The sequence below is a fragment of the Triplophysa dalaica genome, chromosome 22 (genome assembly GCF_015846415.1).
Source record: "Triplophysa dalaica isolate WHDGS20190420 chromosome 22, ASM1584641v1, whole genome shotgun sequence".
NCBI lineage: Eukaryota > Metazoa > Chordata > Actinopteri > Cypriniformes > Nemacheilidae > Triplophysa > Triplophysa dalaica.
The window spans coordinates 6,965,439-6,983,688 of record NC_079563.1 but is presented as its reverse complement, the minus strand read 5'-3'; the positions used below and the strand labels follow the sequence as shown (position 1 = coordinate 6,983,688).

General features: G+C 39.0%; 1 protein-coding gene across 2 annotated transcripts in view; it reads right to left on the bottom strand.

Moving 5' to 3' along the window:
• The window catches only part of exd3 (exonuclease 3'-5' domain containing 3), a 38,066-nt gene that overhangs the window by 19,567 nt on the left and 249 nt on the right, over positions 1-18,250 (bottom strand). For both annotated transcript variants that reach the window (XM_056737322.1, XM_056737323.1), the window contains exons 2-18: positions 16,433-16,500; positions 14,457-14,521; positions 13,143-13,487; positions 11,633-11,686; positions 11,397-11,536; positions 11,179-11,285; positions 10,997-11,070; positions 10,582-10,620; positions 9,372-9,538; positions 9,141-9,291; positions 8,825-9,023; positions 8,611-8,720; positions 8,218-8,395; positions 7,065-7,228; positions 6,772-6,975; positions 6,563-6,616; positions 6,333-6,464 (exon numbers count right to left, since the gene is read on the bottom strand). In XM_056737322.1, coding sequence (XP_056593300.1) covers positions 6,333-6,464; positions 6,563-6,616; positions 6,772-6,975; positions 7,065-7,228; positions 8,218-8,395; positions 8,611-8,720; positions 8,825-9,023; positions 9,141-9,291; positions 9,372-9,538; positions 10,582-10,620; positions 10,997-11,070; positions 11,179-11,285; positions 11,397-11,536; positions 11,633-11,686; positions 13,143-13,487; positions 14,457-14,521; positions 16,433-16,457 — 2,208 coding nt within the window. In that variant the 5' untranslated portion in view covers positions 16,458-16,500. The remainder of the gene's footprint in view (positions 1-6,332; positions 6,465-6,562; positions 6,617-6,771; positions 6,976-7,064; positions 7,229-8,217; positions 8,396-8,610; positions 8,721-8,824; positions 9,024-9,140; positions 9,292-9,371; positions 9,539-10,581; positions 10,621-10,996; positions 11,071-11,178; positions 11,286-11,396; positions 11,537-11,632; positions 11,687-13,142; positions 13,488-14,456; positions 14,522-16,432; positions 16,501-18,250) is intronic.

Below are 18,250 nucleotides of genomic sequence, written 5' to 3'. Positions count from 1 at the left end.
CTCTCTCTGGCTCTTCCCTTCTTTTCGCTTTCCTTTTTACCCTACAGGCAAGGTCAGGACACAGCCACAGTACACCAGCCAAGTCAACATGCCTGTTTTTGCACTCCTTGACCTAAACCGTTTCTCTTCTCTATTAGTCAAAACAAAAAAAGCATTTGCAACCCATTTTACATGCATTTGAATGAAACTGTACTAAAAAAAGTCATCGAAAAAAGGGAATAGTTCACCCAAAAATGTAATTTTCATTCAAATAATTTAGTTCCCCTCGTGTCATTCCAAACTTGCATGACTTTCTTCTGCAGAACACGAAAGAAGATATTTTGAAGTATCTTGGTAACCCGAACAACACTGGCCTCCATTGACTTCCATTATGGCCACAAAACCACTAAGATATTTCTCAAAATATCTTTTGTGTTTTACATAAGAAAGGGTCATATACAGGTTTTGAATGACATGAGGGTGCGGAAATGATGCAAGAAGTTTTATTTTTGGGTGTCATATCCCTTCAAATTTAATGCTGAGAAAGAAATATTTATCAGAACGTTCAAGCTGCTTTTTCCCCACACAATGGAAGTGGATGGGGATCAGGGACGACAATGGTCAACATTCACTTTCATAAAATGAAAATTGGTGGCCAGAACTAGGTTAAATATTTTCCTTTGTGTTTCATGCATGAGAGTATGTTTGTGGGTTTAAACTACACAAGTGAATAAATGACAGAATTTTCATTTTTAAGTGAATTATCCCAATCAAATACTTTTTAAGCGCTGCTTTTGGTTTCAGGCCGCAAATAACTCAATCGAAATGTGTCAAGAGAAAAGGGAACAGAGGAATGGAAATATGATATATTAACCGAGAGTTTTTTGCACATTTGCTTCCCTGCAACCTCAAAATTCTCCTGCAGTTTCACATTCTTCCCTTTTTCTCAGTATTTTGCAGATCAAAGACGCCGAAACCTCCGTCCACACTCGCTCTCTCTTCCTCTCTGTCCTTCTATCTTCTCACAATTATTATGGTTCCTGTTAACCCCCCAAAGCCGCAACTTCCCCCCCACGACTACGAGGGAAATCCTGCAGTAGCGCCACTGCCTTGCTGCGGTGCCAGTCTCACGTCTATAAATGGGATGGCAGTCTGCTGACGCTGCTGTAGAAGATCGTTGTGAGAAATGAAGAAATTCAGCCTCCATGTGTTGGATGCCATCTGTGGAGCAACATTAGGAAGAGTTTTTCAGAGTGAAATCAGAGCACTTAAGCCCCCGCCAAAAACTGGCTCTGCAGGTCCAAATGGATGGTGTGAGAGAAAATGATACCAGTAACGCGGGAATATGCATAACCGGATACTAGTTAAAGGAGTGGTGTTCTTCAGAGTACATGGTGTTGGTTTGCGGTTTCCGGGTGTCAGAGAAGTAACCTTAAAGCCCTTGATAAAAATATTTAGTGGTGCTTGGCAAGACTATAAAAGATTTTTCAAAGATACAGTAAAGTAAAAGGTAATGAAATCCCCAAAGCATGAATACTGGCATATACGGTACACCTGAGGAATTTTGTCTTGTGAGTGTAAAGGGACTGTTCACGCCCCAAAAAATTCTGTAATCATTTATTCACCTTCATGTTGTTTAAAACCTGTATTTGACTCGATGTTCTGTAGAACAAAAAAGAAGATATTTTGAGAAATGTGTCAGTGGATTTGTGTATATACAATGACAGTGAAATGCATCCTAAGTTGTTTGTAGGGGTGTGACGGTACACTTATCCCACGATAGAGACGAGACATGAGACTGAGTTCACAAGAACGAGACGTTAAGACTTTTTTTAAAGAATTCCTCAATGATGAAATATATGTAGCTGTGGTTGTTTCTTCATATGCTTTTTGCATTGTGCTCAACTGCTCGTGTTAGCAGAGGTTATGTCACACTGTCAATCCTCCTTCCTCCACTGACTGAACCCTCATAGCCTTCAGAGAAACAGTTAAAACTACATAAACACATACTGTTTTATGCTAACATTGCACATATGTAAGCGACAGATGATCCGTTTTTGAAGAGGTTTGCATGTGAATGTATTTAATGTAAAACTTGCAATTGCTATACCCAATTTTATGGTACAGTCCGCTGCTGTTCAACAGTGTGTGCTGTGCACTCTCGAAAACGTTGCTAAAAGCGTGTACCGACGCTGCGTGACGGTAAATCATGTTGTCTTTATGAATAACCGGGACGGTCACTTGTAGCTCATAGCGCGCACATACTATGTGCAGTTATAAGTGTGTTCTGTACAGTAATGAAAACAAGTCGCACCACAACAAAACGTGCACTCGCACAAATGCCCCACAATATATTTTGAGGTCGAACAGGTTAAATAAAGGGAGCAAATGAGTCAAAAATGGTCGCAATCTCAAGCCTAGCACCTCCAAATTCCAATTGCGTGAAGATATTGTGTTCCACGAGATCTCGGCACACCCCTAGTGGTTTGGTAACCAACTTACTTCAACATATCTTCTTTTGTATTCTGCGGAACGAAGAAAGTCTTACAGTTTAAGAATGGCATGAGGGTGAATAAACGAAGAAATAATTCGTCAAAATTATTGAACTTTGACTGCAGACTTGGCAAATATAAGCTCAGCTTGTGACTATGTTGAGATCACTTCCGAAACACCACTAGAATCTGAGAAATTTGTGAGATTTCGGTCTCTTCGGTTTTCTCAGGAAAAATAAGTTAGACTTGAGCAAAAGTTCTTGCTGCCCTGATGCGATCAGACACCCCAAAATGGACTTTAATATCAGTTGTAAACCGTTTCAATCTTCCCGACAGAAAACATCTGGATGCGAGCGCTAATCCATTTAGCAGTCTAGTCAATGCGGTGACACTGATTTGAACTCAACTTAACACTGAGCCTGGTTTAAACCTGGTGCGGACAGAGGAATTCACTGGAAGAGGCATTGATGAAGCAGTGTGGAAAAAAGAGAGACAGATATATTGAAGGGCAGAGAGAGAGAGAGAGAGAGGATTATGGTAGGACGAGCAGGGGAGAGGTTAATGATTGGCAATGAGTATCAATGGGCCACACAGGGGGCTCAGAGGGGCTTCAGGAATGCCTCTCAAAAGAGCCGGGGGGGCTGGTCAGCCAGCCACTGTTAATCAAAGGACTTTACAATCAGATAACAAAAGGGTTAACTTAGCATGGGTGGGCTTCAACATACCGGCCCTGGGGTGCACCTTGAAAACTGCCTTTTCAACCCTCCCCACCCTCATCCTGCTATCACACATTCCTTCATTCAACCTCACCTTCATATTTCAACATTTCTCTCCGATTCCAAGCTTCAGACCCCTGCCGCGCTGTACCGGCGCATTATGTCGTATTATTCAAAAGGAATTGTTTCGAGTCATTTCTCAGTGCCTGATGGAGTCTTTATCATGCAAATACATCAATTCTTGTTTTTTAAAATGATATATTACATGAAATACAACAGTCCATTCCAGTACTTTAATTTGATTCATCAGCATTTTAAGAGTGCTGATATAAACGTTAGTGTTGTGTCTATGGTTCAGTTTGTTTGGTTCAAACAATTTCAAAATGATCTTCAGCTTTTTTAAATTGACTATTTATAGGTGCGTTTAGGTAAAATGATCATTTTTGTTTCATTCTGTGAATGACTAACAATATTCCTCCAGCAAAACTTCAAGTAAAATTATTGCTTTTTGCATTTAATTTCAGAAAATAAGGACTGGAGACACGGGTCAAAATAACATTGCAGTATTTGAAAACATACAGATAAGAAAACAAGATCATATTCACTTTTAATCAACACAAGAGTAATATTTCTAAATGTATTTAGGAAAAGCTCAAAAAAATATTTTTATCTGATAGCCTCGGTTTATATCACTGTTTCTGTATGTGTGTGTGTTTAGGTAAAATTATCATTTTTGTTCAGTTAACATTTATACATTTGGCAGACGCTTTTATCCCAAGCGACTGACATTGCATTATCCTATACATTTTTATACATAGGTATGTACAATCCCCTGGAATCGAACCCACAATCTTGCATTAACACAATGCTCTTACCACTGAGCTACAGGAAAGCCTTCATTCTGTAAACCTTTAAACTAGGATCTTATTCTGATAATATTATTGTATTATTATGTGCAATATGGTTGCGGTATTCTATTAAATAAAAAAGTGATGCTATCAGTTGAATGCATCTTTAACTTTGTGTATTAATTAATGTATTAATTATAATCAAAATAGGAGTTTAGGAGACAGAGAGCTTGTAACCTTTGTGGCTTTGAAGGCAAATTTATAAACAGGTACTACATTATTTATACTATTAACACAATATCAATAATCGTGGATTTAAATATCATGATTATTGTCAATACCTGAATGTTATGACTCGTTCATGTTAACAGACACTTTAGATATATAACCGGGACGTCTGAGCTAGGGTCCAAATGGTGGTACAGGATTCTGTGGGGGACTGAGTCTTGCTCGTCACCAGTACATTTTGCGCAGAGGTGCTCACAGACTGCTAGCACGTGGAGGTGGTTGAGGCCTCGGGCAACAAATGGTGGAATGCAACAGAGCAGGACAGGAGCCGTTGCCCTCCCACCCATCAACTCAGGAAAAGTAGGTGGTCCCAAAATTGTCACATTTGGAGAAGAGGACGTGTCTGACATTCTTTATTGGCAGCTTTCTCCTTTCGCAGTGAATTAAAGGGGTCATATGGCGTGGATGCGTGTTTTTCTGTGTCTTTGGTGTGTTATAAGTTGCCCATGCATGTATTAGGCACGTAAAATTGCAAAAAAGTAAAGTGTCGGAATAAAAGATGCCTTCTATCTAAAAGCAAATGCTCACCCAGATCTGCCTGAAACGCCTCGTGTAACCACACCCCCACAAATCTACGTAATTTTGTGGTATGATTTGAATAAGACCACCCAAATGTAAACGCATGTAAGGTGGGCATACCTGTCAGTACAATTGCTTCGGAACCTGATGTTTCAAATATGGTAAGAGGCGTTAGATTTCTGTCACACGCTTGCAGTATTCCACCAATCACTATGCACTGGTTAACTGACAGACGCACTGGATAAAAGCGTCTGCCAAATTAATAAATGTTAATGTTAGATGGCCAATCATAACACGTCTCGGTTTTTAGAGTGACGTTTCAGAGGGGCAAAGAGGAGATACAAACATGAATGGTTTGTGGAAACTACAGCATTTAACCTTAAATCGTGTATACAGCTTGCATTACATATAAAACAAACGATAATATTCGTTTTAGCCGTGTCATATGACCCCTGTAAGGTGTGGTAGAAACTCTTTTGACTGGTATGAGGCGTGTTCTATATGATGCTGTGCAATTCTCCATAGTCACTGAAAGCGGTTATGATGCACTGTTTTATGGCTTAACAGTAATTATATAAACCATAATGATGTTAAATGTACAATAAGAATAAACTTTCTGTCATCACTTACCCTTTCCAACCCATATGGCGTTGTTCCTGATACACAGTAGATTAAGCATACAGTAAAGTTTAAAGAGGACTTGCAATAGGGTTTCTTACTCAAGGAAAATCGTTGTCACTGCTTCTAAAGTCTTATTTACAATATGGAATGTTTGAAATTTCAGTATGTTATATGGTTACGAGACCCCACGAAAGAACCAACGGGGTGGACATTACCCTTATGTTTGAAAAAACTCACACATGGGAATATGACAACAGCCATAAGAATATAGTTTTGTTGTATTTGAAATATGTGTTCTTCAAACATTCTTCCAAACATTCTTTGTGTCTGTGTTCCACGGACAAAACATTATAATCCCCAATATCTTTATTATAGCCAATATCTTTACTTTAGGTAATCTGTATCCATGCCTTTATGTTTTAATGCTCAATTATGCAAATACATTCTCGTAAATACGTGTAATAAAGTAGTTGTGGACCTGTGATGGAGCCGGAGGTGCAGCTTTAATGGAGATCAGGTGTTACAGTAGGAATGAGTCAGGGAACTATCAGCCTGCATCTCTCCATGCGTCACACCCTAGTCTGTTTCTCTCTTTTGTTTTTCTTCATGTTATCTCTATTTGTATCTCTCTACCTGCCCTTTCTTGCACTGTTATTTCTCTTTCCATCAGTCTTGTTTCCCATCCACCCATCTGAACATTCTATACAGTCTAAACTCTTAATTTAAAGCATATAACTATTGCTCATAATATGCTATAAGTGTCTGGGATTTAAACAAAGATTACAGACAATTTAATTGCCCATGATATGTTTCTTATGATAAATCATAAGAAACGCATATAGACCCATTTACAGAGAAACAGCACTGACCTGGCACCGACTGAAGATGTCGGCAGGGGTAAGGTAGACATGGAAGTGCCTGAGAACACGCAAGGCCTGGTCACGTGCTTTTTCTGAGCAGTCAAGTGTCAGACAGCGGCCCTCTGCAACCTGTGACCTGAGCTACACAAAAACATACTCATACATTTAGTCATACGTTACAAGAACAAATACAAATATTTGTTTAGCTCTAGGTATATCTATCTTCAACACTGACTTACCGATTGGTAGGGTTGACCTGCCGTGAGGATGACACGACCATCGGCACGGGCAAGCTTCAACAAAACACAGTGATTTACGATAACCTTAATATTAAGGAGGCCTTAGAACCGAGCTTTGGGGGACACCAGATGTCTTGGAGTCCACAGAGATTCCTAGCCAACAATTCCTTTTAAATATGACATTAGCAGCAAGTGTCTAGTTTTCTCACCTCTGCTGCTACTTTATGATCATCTGTGTTTTCCAGCATCTTAACGTCCACCCCCAGACAGCGCAGGTAACGGCCCAGACCCTGTAGCATGTTATCGCAGACCACCCGTAGATCCTGTGGGGTAATGGTGGGCCCCTGGTATTCTGACTTTACCTTGAAGCCCTCATCCTCCACAAAGTGATGCTCATTCTCCTTTTGACGAGCCTAATGATTTGACAAAACACTTCAGCATCATATATGAAAATTAAATTTGATATTTATCTAATCAGAGGTGAATAGGCAGGCAGACATACCTCCCTTCTCTTAGCTTTATTGCTCTTGTCTTTGGGTTTCCTTTCTTTACGACTCTTGGACATTTGGGTGAAGGGGATGGTGCGGAAGTCCTCTTGTAATCCGTAGCCCTTCGGGTCCTTTGAGAGGGTAAGGTAGACGTCCAGTAGACAGTATGCATCAGCGGCTAAAGAGACAGACAGACAGACAGACAGAGAATGTTAATGGCGATTGAATAATTTGAACAACCGATTTTTATAAAATGGATGGCATCATATTTCAATGAATAATTCAGTCAATCCATATTATATCATTTTTTCTCCATTCAGCTTTGTACAGCCTGACCTTCTGCAGTCCATTGAAAGTTGCATGTCATTTTTTTAATAGCATAGTGTCTTAGCAAAGGTTTGTAAGACATTGGAATGATGCCTCCACTTGTGGCATAATAGGCTACAGTGTGTTATTGCAATGATACGATAATGTATGGCTGAAGTTGGGCCCTTAACTGAGTTAAAGGGATAGTTCAGCCAAAAACTCCAATTTGCCGTTTATGTACTCACCCTCAGGCCATCCGAGATGTAGGTGACATTTTTTCTTGAGTAGAACCAATAAGAAGATTGTTTGGTAAATTTGCAGCCCACTCTGCTTCGTATAATGGGAGTCAATGGGGTCCACCTGTCTAAGAGTTCCTAAAGCACAAAATCTCAAAAAGAGGCTCCTTGCGACATGTTGACGTTTCGTGAAGTGACTTGCTCGATATTTTCATAAATTTGAACGTCATTTTTATTAATATTAGCCATACTGTACAGCCTCAATACTTCTTTTCTGCAGGTGGCGCTAAACAAACCATACACTGGTATGCCATCCACCACCAAATACTATATGAAGAGGATTGCGATTGTGTGCAGAGGCTGCACATTATGGCTAATATTATTAAAAATGACGTTCAGTTTTATGGAAATATAAAAACAATTCGCATCACCAAACATCAACATGTCGCCAGGAGACGCTTTTTGGAGTTTTGTACTTCAGGAACTCTTAGACAGGTGGTTGTCTTTTAGACAAAAAATGATGATGCATGAAACATTTTTCAACAAGCGTAGAAACGTTGTGAAAAAATCTTTCTCAACATAAGCGCACTCCAAGTGCCACCTGCTCCGAATGAATTGTTATCACCTGCATAACGGAATTGGCTGGTCCGGAGTGGTCGACGTTCCCAGTTGGAAAGCTGTTCGATTTTATTCAATGGCTTTCCCAGCACCTGCTGCACCAGCAAACTCAGACCCTTCTCTGCCGGACCCTCACTCACCTCCACTGAGCGACGCCCTCTGCGGCCCAACCGACAGCGCTGAAGCTGAGGAGTTAGCCATGATAAAACGATATTACCCAATAACAGCACAGTGTATTATTGAAACTTTAACCAGATGACAGTTAAAGGTTAAGCCCCAGTGAATATTCTCACTCCAAAACATCACGTTATGTCAAAAAAGCAGAATGCATTACAAAGGGCATATTATATTTTCTATAAGCTAAGCAGATAGGACCATTAGCTATGCTACATGTATGAACCTCCTGATGGACGTGTAGAAGTTCAAGAACTCCCTCCATCTTTAAAGGTTCCTCCTTAAGCTCAGGCCACGTGCTGACCAGACTTTTGAAGTCTCCAGACATCCCATAACCTACACACACAAATATAGACATGCTAGCAAATTAGCAAAACATTTGAACGGTTTTATTTTATATGCAAATCTACAAATAGAAGAAGACCTTTAGGGCTGCTCACCCAGTTTGAGGATGTTCTTGTGTGAAAGCAGCTCTCTGATAAAGCCCACTGTGGCACTATGCTGACTGATGTCTTGAGAACACAGGTCCAACAGAAACACCTGTCCTCGTATGGCCAGCTGGATCAGAGCCACATGCTGAGAGGATATGGTGCCAAAACAAGCCCTCCATTCCATGTCCACTCCCACCACAACACCATCCTGAGGCGGAATAAGCATGAAAAACGTTACTTGAACTTAAAAAAAATCAAGATTTTGACCAATTGATCTGAGCCATATATTTAGTGTATTCACGATTCAAACACACATTATGTTTACCTGTAAGACCGCCTCTTTGCACCGCTCAAGTTCATCTAATGTCTTTACAAAGTGGATGTTTTCTCTGGCCAGGGGGAGCTGGTAGTATTTTTGCTGATCAGACCGAGGGGGCATCCAAGGCTCAGAAAGGGGGCTCCCCGAATTAATTTCACTGTGACAGAAATACACAAATATTTGTGAGAGTGAGGGTCAATGAATATTAGTGTACGAAGCATTCAATTTATTACTTACAGCTGCTTGGGGGAGAGGCTTTGAATCTTGTCCCACACCCCGATGGGAAGCCTGTTTCTGGGTATGGCGTAATGCGCGGCCCACTGGGCAGCGGTCTGGAGGCTGCAATGTTTAACCAACAGCTGCAACAACTGAACCTGCAGCTCTGTGTTACCTTCAACCATTGCCTAAGATCAAATACACCCACATTCAATCCACAATTTTATTTGAGGGAACGGTTCTAGGGCAGTGATGCCAACATGCCACCTTTTGGCGAAATTTGCCATTTTGGACCCAAAATGGGTCATTATTGTGATTTGTCTAGACCCAATTAATTTTTGAAAATGAGGGGTGTCTTTGGAGGTGTGAATGAAATTATGAGAATCATGTGCAGACGTTGTGGCAATGATGTCAAATCACTAACCCGTTTGCACCATGTGCACCCATGTGCACTAGATTGAGTGCACATACTCAACTCATGAATGAATATTAGATGTACTGGAATTGCTCCGCACCTGTGCTTTTCTGACTTACTTCAACACAACCGTCACTAAGCAAAAGGTAAAGGCACGATGGTTTGTTTGCCTTGAACGGAATGGAGCAGACCCAAGAAACATAACATTGGGTAAGTGCGTTACAACACTGTGACAACCGCTATCAACGCACTTAATGAGAAGCTCTGATGTGTAAAAGGAAAGGTAAAAAGTCTGTCACGTCACCTGTCACTCCTCGTAACATTAAATGTGCAAATAAGTGCACAGAGTTGACAGTAAACTGCCTCGTAATATTTTTCACTGTCGATCTATCAATAAAAAACCCACAATAGTCTTGCATCATTGTCACCTTTTTTCACCACAATGAGGTTGCGGATTTTAACAAACAAGTTGTTTCCAAATCTTTGGTATTAAGGGGTAGGGTTTAAGCCTTAAGCATGAACAACGTGTATCTTTTTTTGTTCTGTTGAACAGAAAAGAAGATGTTTTGAGGAATTTAGGAAAGCAAACAGTTCTGGGGCACTTTTGACTACAATTTTAATTTGTCCTACTATGGTTGTCAATGATGCCACAGAAATGTCAGTTGCTAACGTTTTTCCATCTTTATTTGTGTTCAACGAACAAAGACATTTTTATATAGACTGAAGGGTGAGTACTTCAAGACAGAATATTCATTTTTGGGTGAACTGTCCCTTTAACATGTTGAAATGTTAAGTCAACACAAAAATTGTAACTACCTGAACATGATCTCTCCAGTTGTCTTCAGACATTGATTTCTGTAGGATCAATACAAAGAGAAAGACACATCACAAAAAGACATTGAAATGGTAGAATAAGCAAACATCACAATAAAATGTGCGTTATGGTCATAATGTAACACTTACAGAAAGAGAACATGTCTTTACATCCACAAAGAAAATCAGATTGAACGACAAGGACTAACTTTATAAAGAAAGTTATCATCTTATAAAGACAATATTCGCCTTAATTTACTGTATTTTACATTTGTAATGTTACATATTTCATAAGAAAACAGGGAGTAATGTTGTGTGTTAATACCAAGCACAATGAAAGCGGACAAGTTTTTAAAAATAGAAACGTGTCAAGCTGTGAAATACACATTAAAAAAAAAGGAAACTGGAGTTCTCTCACATCTCCGAATGTCTTGTACATAAGAAATCTCAGTGAGTCCAGCTTTCTCTTGTAGACCGAATTCAAGCACAAACCTTCAATTAAATGAGACATGTTTGTAAGGTCCATATGCAGATATTTACAAGTTAACACACCACATGAATGATGAAAAACATGGAGCTACGGCACACAATGCGACATACTAGGGTCGATGCAGAATTTTTCCATCAGCCTGAAGACGTGTTTGCTGAGGAGTTTGGGGTGAATCTGATCCGTCTGATGCTTGGAGAGAACCAGCTGTGGGTACTGACTGCAACCAAACAACATTCACTTAAAACCATTAGGGATAAAACAATATACAGAACAGGGTTCCTGGTGTGATAAATGAAAACATCATTTTATAGAGAATACACCTGTTCACCTGAGCAGAGTGTGAATGTTAAAGTCTGGAGCACACCAGGAATCCAGCAGCGTGACCAGCCGATGCTGAAGGTTTGGGTGACCGCGTACATACATCTCTGCCAAAGGTAGTTTGTCCAGGAGAATAAGAGGCACACACATCTATCAGGATGAACAGAGAACAGGGAAACTGAGATTAACTGTGTTCTTTAAAGAATTAAGGTTTTTTATTAATCATAGTGTGAGGGCTGATCTCACCTTTTCCATGTCAAGATCTTTCTGAAGATCAACTTTGACACTGAACACCAGCGCCTGTTATAAAACACACACGTTGTGTACTTGTACTTGTACTGGTATTGTTGAATATTGACAGTTTGATCATTTAATTTAAATAATTCTTCAAGATACGGCTTTAGATCATATGTACGTATAATTCAAAATCCGATAATAATAATTATATCTTATTGATATAAAAATGAAGAAAACATATTTGGGTTAATCTCACCAAATCTTTCTTTCAAACATGATTTTTTTTATTTAGTAGATGTCTTTCTTTATATAAAATTAAACTTGATGTTAATATTTTTGTGTGCGTTTAAACAGTCTTACAAAAATGTTACAGAGGATGAGTATATCAGTCATGGAGACTTCTTTCCTCCACTAGTTCTTCATTTATATTATAAACGAATAATCCGTCAATGATTTTTTTCATTTTAGAACATCTAGTAGAACTTTTTTTTTTGAATATTAAAATTTTACTCTGTTTAAATAACAACATATAATGCACTCAAACAAATAGGGATGTGTTACGGTTATGAGAATTTCAGAAGGAAATGCAATAAAATACATAAATAAAAAATTCCTTTGTCAAAATTATGATTTGTCCAAGGCAGGGAACACAATTATCTTTATTATGATAATTTTTTGTGTTATCAAACTGTGTTTTGTAATTCAAATCTTTACTGCCATGATGTTTCAGCGGTTTCGTGAGAGTGACCCATTTAAGCATAAACATATCATGGTTTTGTTTGAGTTATTGTAATCTGTGCTAATGTATTTTTTAAACAATATACAGTAAATAAACGTATAGACAGTTTCAGCAGCAAAAACATAAACGTTGTGCGGCCCAAACTTAACTTCCTGTAGACCTCAGCAGAGTGTGTTGAGTAGTTTAAATGAAATATAATACAATTAATATACAATAAAATATTCATATAAATGAATATAATTATAAATAATATGTATTGTTATATAACCAAACAGGCCAAGTTAACTTCATGCCAGGCGCAAGTGTCCGATGAAACACTCTCACATAAGATAATCATCAATAATATAACAAATTTTATAAAAATGTGCTTAAAAGTATTTTAGGATGTCCCTTATTCTCAAGAAAACAATATCTGCGATAGAAAACACCTTTATGAGCAAAAATAAGCTTTGTTTTACAATCAAATATTTATTTGTCTTTCCCTTTATTTTGGGGTAAAATGTGACCGTGACATTTAATATTCCTCCATTAAATTAAACCATATTGCATATATATTACATTTATTCAATTTAATAAGCATTCCTTTTGTCAAACAATTATTGTATTGATTAAAAAATACAGACAATCGGAAGCTTGTGTTTCAGAAAATGCCAATAATCGAAATGTCGAATATTTCTTATTTCACTGGCAAGGCCAATACAACGGTCTACCCTGTTGAATAATGTTTTCAAAGCAAAAATTATGAATCCGCTTGTAATAACTGAGGATGACCCCACGCACCTCTTTGTAACAGCAGCAGCCGTGCAGGAAGGACACATGCTCTACCAACAGCGGTTTCTCCAGTGAGCTCAGCTGGTAGATGGTCAGCAGGGGGTCCATATACCCCGGCTGCGAGTCCGTCAGGAGCCCCAAGGCCCGCTGCTGTAAACTCAGCCTATCTTCATCCCCAAGACCTTTTAAACTGGCCTTGGGATTTGTCTTCCAGCGTGTGAACTCTGCGAGGATAAATTGGTGCAGGTTGGTAGATTTGTTCTTCTGGGTGGTAAAACAGTTCTCCAGCACGTCCAGCAGCCCAGCCAGAGGCACCGTCATCTGAGAGAAGCTTTCTGCTAACACCTGCCGCAGCTGAGGAAAGAGGAGAAGTGCTTTTCAGATGGGCCACAATATTTATATAGTTAAGTTTGGAAGTTTTTATCTAAGGGATTTTAATAAAAGCTAAGTCAAGTTAAGCCTTGTCTGTGAAACCGGGCCTTAAAATGCCAAATTCTTGTCAGGGTGGTAACTTGGAAGATTCTAAAATATAACAGTTTTGATTTATTCTGGATGCACAACATACATTAAAATTGTGCAACTCTATAGTTTTGAAAAGTTCACTATTGTTCTAAAAGGATAAAGGTCACGTTAGTGTTTCCAAACTTTTCACTGGCACTGTATATAAATACATAGAAATTTGAAAATGTAATATGAATAAGACTATTGTTTACAGTTTAGCCTCAAGTACTCATTCTTCATTAGAATTTTTCAACATTTTCAAGTAACAGTAAACTCATCAAATCTATGAAATAACTAATTACTGAAATAACTAATGAACAACTGGAACTATAGAACTATTGCATGACTAAATACATGTAAATAAGTCAATACTATGTTACTATAATAGTCACCTTTACCTCGAATTTAAAAAAGTAAAATGGAAAAATGTACTGGCATTTTATCAGTCAGCTTTTTAAAGAATCTCCCTAGTTCACATCTATTTTAAGCTTTTTTTATTATATGCTCTCAGTCAACAGTTTCCAAAACATTCGTGCAGAAATTTTGCATTCAGATCAAAAGGTTAATGAAAAAATGACATCACATAACATCTGAACAGTTACGTGAGAGATCATCTAAATATGTTTTATTGTTATAGTCAATACATTTCTACCACATCTAAAGGGCGATTCTGAACTTCCATATATTTTGGTCATTTGTGTGTTGAATCAAACAATTTCTAAAACCTTAGTCAAGTTCTTCTCTCAACAGCAAGTATCTACATTCTCTCAATGTAGCACACATGCTGCTTTTAAAGAGATTTTAATGACATGAGTTTCTTACCTCCTCCTGCTCTTTCCTGTTCCACAGGCCACAGAGGTGCTCCAGCAGACCAACCAGGTCATAACCTGCAGCACAAACACACTTCCTGTTTGTCAAATCAATGCGTTTTTATCTGCGTTTTCAGTTTTGGCCTTTTCTCCTTTTTACTAAATGAGAGTGATGGACTCAGGCGGGAGTTGAACTTTGCTTTTCAAGCCACAACAATTTTTATCATAAGAAGTTTATCTTTCTGATCTTTTCCATATCCGCGTGTGTGTCATTCTGTGCTAATAGAAGCAACAAACAAAATTGTGATCACAGACAGAGGGGAATTTAAAAATTGTCTAACAAACTTCACTTTTTCAGTCAACTTCCGTAACATGCCATGCTTCCGTGAGAAACAGGATACGGTGCCTTTAAAGACCAGACGCTGTTTTAATGTGATACTTCACCCAAAAATGAAAATTCTGTCATCATTTACTAACCTTCGTGTTGTTCCAAATCTGCATAAATGTCTTTGTTCTGATGAACACATATGAACTATATGGTGACTAAATGATGACAGAATTTTCAATTTTTGGTTGAACTATTCCTTTAACTGGCTTTTCCCGCCACCCCGAGACCTAAATAGCGACTTTTGCTTTCAAATACAGTATACAGGTTTAACTCCTTCATTTCCTTTGTAATGCACTCCTTGACTCTTTTTCTCCCAGTCAGCCATTGATGCGTGTGGATACTTCACACCGCATTTGAATTGAGCAAAACGGGTCAGAAAATTAACATTTAATACGCGTAACAGGGAGCCCTATTGTTGCTCGAGAGGTGTTGGGGCTTTGTGTTTTAGGGGGTGATTTCAGCCGAACAAACTGTGAGAAGACGAGCTGTTTCTGAAGAGGAAGGTGGGGTGAGGTAGTGGAGGCCGATGACAATAGAGAAATGGCGGGGGAGGTATACGGTGCTTTAAGTAGTCCTGAAAGCAACAGACTCCCTCTCATGCTGTGTGGCCAACACCTTGCTTTTCCCTCCCTCTCCTTCTTCCCAGGGCCGGTTTTCCTGTCCCCCCCACCTCCCCTCGTCCCCCTCGTGTTTGTCTCGGATTTCCCCCGGAAAGGGCAACACGGTGGTCACGGTGTAAAAAATCCAGCCTTCCCGACCAACAGCCTGGGAAAGTGGTGCAAAGGGCTTTTCTCCGTCCACTCTCGGTGAAAACCCCCTCCTGCCACCCCGCACGTCAGCCGAGCTGCGGGGCTGCATATTCCTGCACGGAGCTCATCGCATTTAGACACAATAGCTCAGCGAAAGCTTAACAGGCCGTTCAAACATTATTTAGGCTGATCTTTTCCCATCCGTCGACTTTCCGAGATGGTGTGACTGTGACAGAACCGTGTGAACATACTAGAGAAATGACACGCGCACACACATAAATGTATGTTTTCTCCTCTGCGTGTCTACCCCACCCTAACCTCATACTTTAATGCACACATACATAGAGGAAAATGGGGTGGAAGGACATTAAGGAATGTGGAATATGCACCTAGTCAATGGGAAGTGAGAAAAGTGAAAGAGTTATTAAAAGGGACAGGTTTGCACTTAGAGACGTTCATAGCGAGTATGACTTCCACTTCCAAGAAGCTAAAACCGTACTAAGATTTGTGCACTTTTCATTGTAAGGCCACCTTTGTGTTTAGTGCACCGCTCCGCGGCCCCCCCAAATAAACACTTAGAATCTTCAATTTTAACTAAACCAACAACATATTCAGGTATACAATGCTGGAACATCAATTATTTTGGTTGGTGGGCTTATTATTCTGATGTTTGATTGAATAAAATGTATGATAAATTTCATAAATTTCCACAAACTATGTGCCTCCCCGGATCCATCTTGGGGGCCCCCAGTTTGAGAAGCAAAGTACTAGGTGACATAATATGGCCAAAAAACATATTGTGAGCTCTTTTTAGAAGGCATCTTTCACAAGTGATTTCAATTTTAAACGTACCTTTTAATTTTCTTTCCAGGTTCATTCTTGCTCACCTGGTGGCGCTCTTAGTTCAATGCGTCCACACCCTGTTTAAAAGAATGAAGTTCATTGTTGCGGATGATCGTACAACACATGAACAAACAGATACCGGTGTAGGTCCGGTTAACAGGTTAGAACATGGAAAGAAGCGTCTACACATGACTGACAATTTTTTTTATTAACATATTTAACCACAATTTATTCCAGAATCGCAACTAAGAAACGCTTTAAAATGTTAAATGCCTTTTCCAGACTATCAAGCCTGAAAGTTATTAGTTCTGGTGCTCTTTTATGTAGCAATCCACAAAAATATGTGGTCTTTATAATGTGTAGGACATATGAATCATTAAATTACTCACACGTTGTAATGCTGTTTTCTCAAGTCAGCAAATGTTTTACTGAGAAAAACGAGTTACATGTGGTTCCCTTTTTGTCTTTTCAGTACTTCGGGGGAAACATGCAAGTTGCAAAAAATGATAAAGATTTATCTTCCGATTTAAACAGTAATTTTTTTATATCTTGTTTGTCGGATTAACAGTTAAAGTGACTTGTGTTGTGCAACATGTGAACAAGTGCCGCAGGTGTCGAGGCTCAAAAATCATAATCCAGTATCCACATGTACACATTTCTGTTGCACACAAACAGTTTTCCTCCCTGTGGGAACAGCAGCCCAAGACAAGGCAGTCTGCCAGCTGGCTATGAGATGTGATTTTGAGGTTGAGTATGTTTTTTTTTTGTTGGTCTGGAGTCTGGTCTGTTTCTCCCACCGGTCTCAAGGGAAGCTCCTGGCACAAAAGCCCAAACCTCCTGAACCTGTGGCTCAAATCTGCTCTGGTCTTTACTGACATCTAGTGGGTACATATGGATTACACCATATGTAATGCAACAGTCTGCTGCTATTTAGCTTAAATTTGTGGCTACATTTGTGTTTTTAAAGACGTGTATTACACTGGAAACAAACAACCTAATGTGTCATGCACATAGTTTATTTAACTTTTGTAACTAAAGTTATTTAAAATAAATACTGTAGTCTCTACAAAATTATCATTGTCTCACTATGGTAACTGTAGTTTAATTGTGAAATTTGTAGTTTAACTATTATGATACAAGTGTTTATCAATTTGCATACACAAAAAAAACACTGCTATTATACAAATGTGTTTGCACAAGTATGTGGGTGTGATTTTAACAGCTGCATGTGTACATGTTATGGCTTCGGGTCTCTATGTTTATTGGCGTTGTGGGAGTTGCGCTTTTGTTACTCAAACGGCTTATGGGTGACGTAAACAATAGAGGCACGCGACCAGCCGCATCAGGACGCGATCAACCAAACCGACCAAGCGTGATGTCACGCTCCGCAGCCGTCATTATCGTTCTTTGATCACATACATGGATACTATTACTTTAAATACATTTTTTGCACTTCGTTCAACTTTAATTCAATGCACTATTACATAATGTATCAACTGGGATTCTTGTCAATAAAGTTGAGGATAGAAAAAGCACAAATTTCTCTCAGGACAAATGAAATGAATCTCCCCTAAATGGTGATCATTTAAAGGGTTAAGTCAAATATGTCCAATGAATTCCAAACTTATTTGCAAGTTAAACTAGCGTTTTAAATCATTATTGGGAAATTTAAGTTAACTGAATAGCCTAAGCTACGAATCAAGCACATTCTCAGTTAAAACAAATGTTAACGTTACACGTTGTTGTTTTTTCCCAACAATAAGTGATTATCGAGAATATTAGTTCAGCTTTTACCTTATGAATTCAATTCAGAACAGAAGGTTTAAC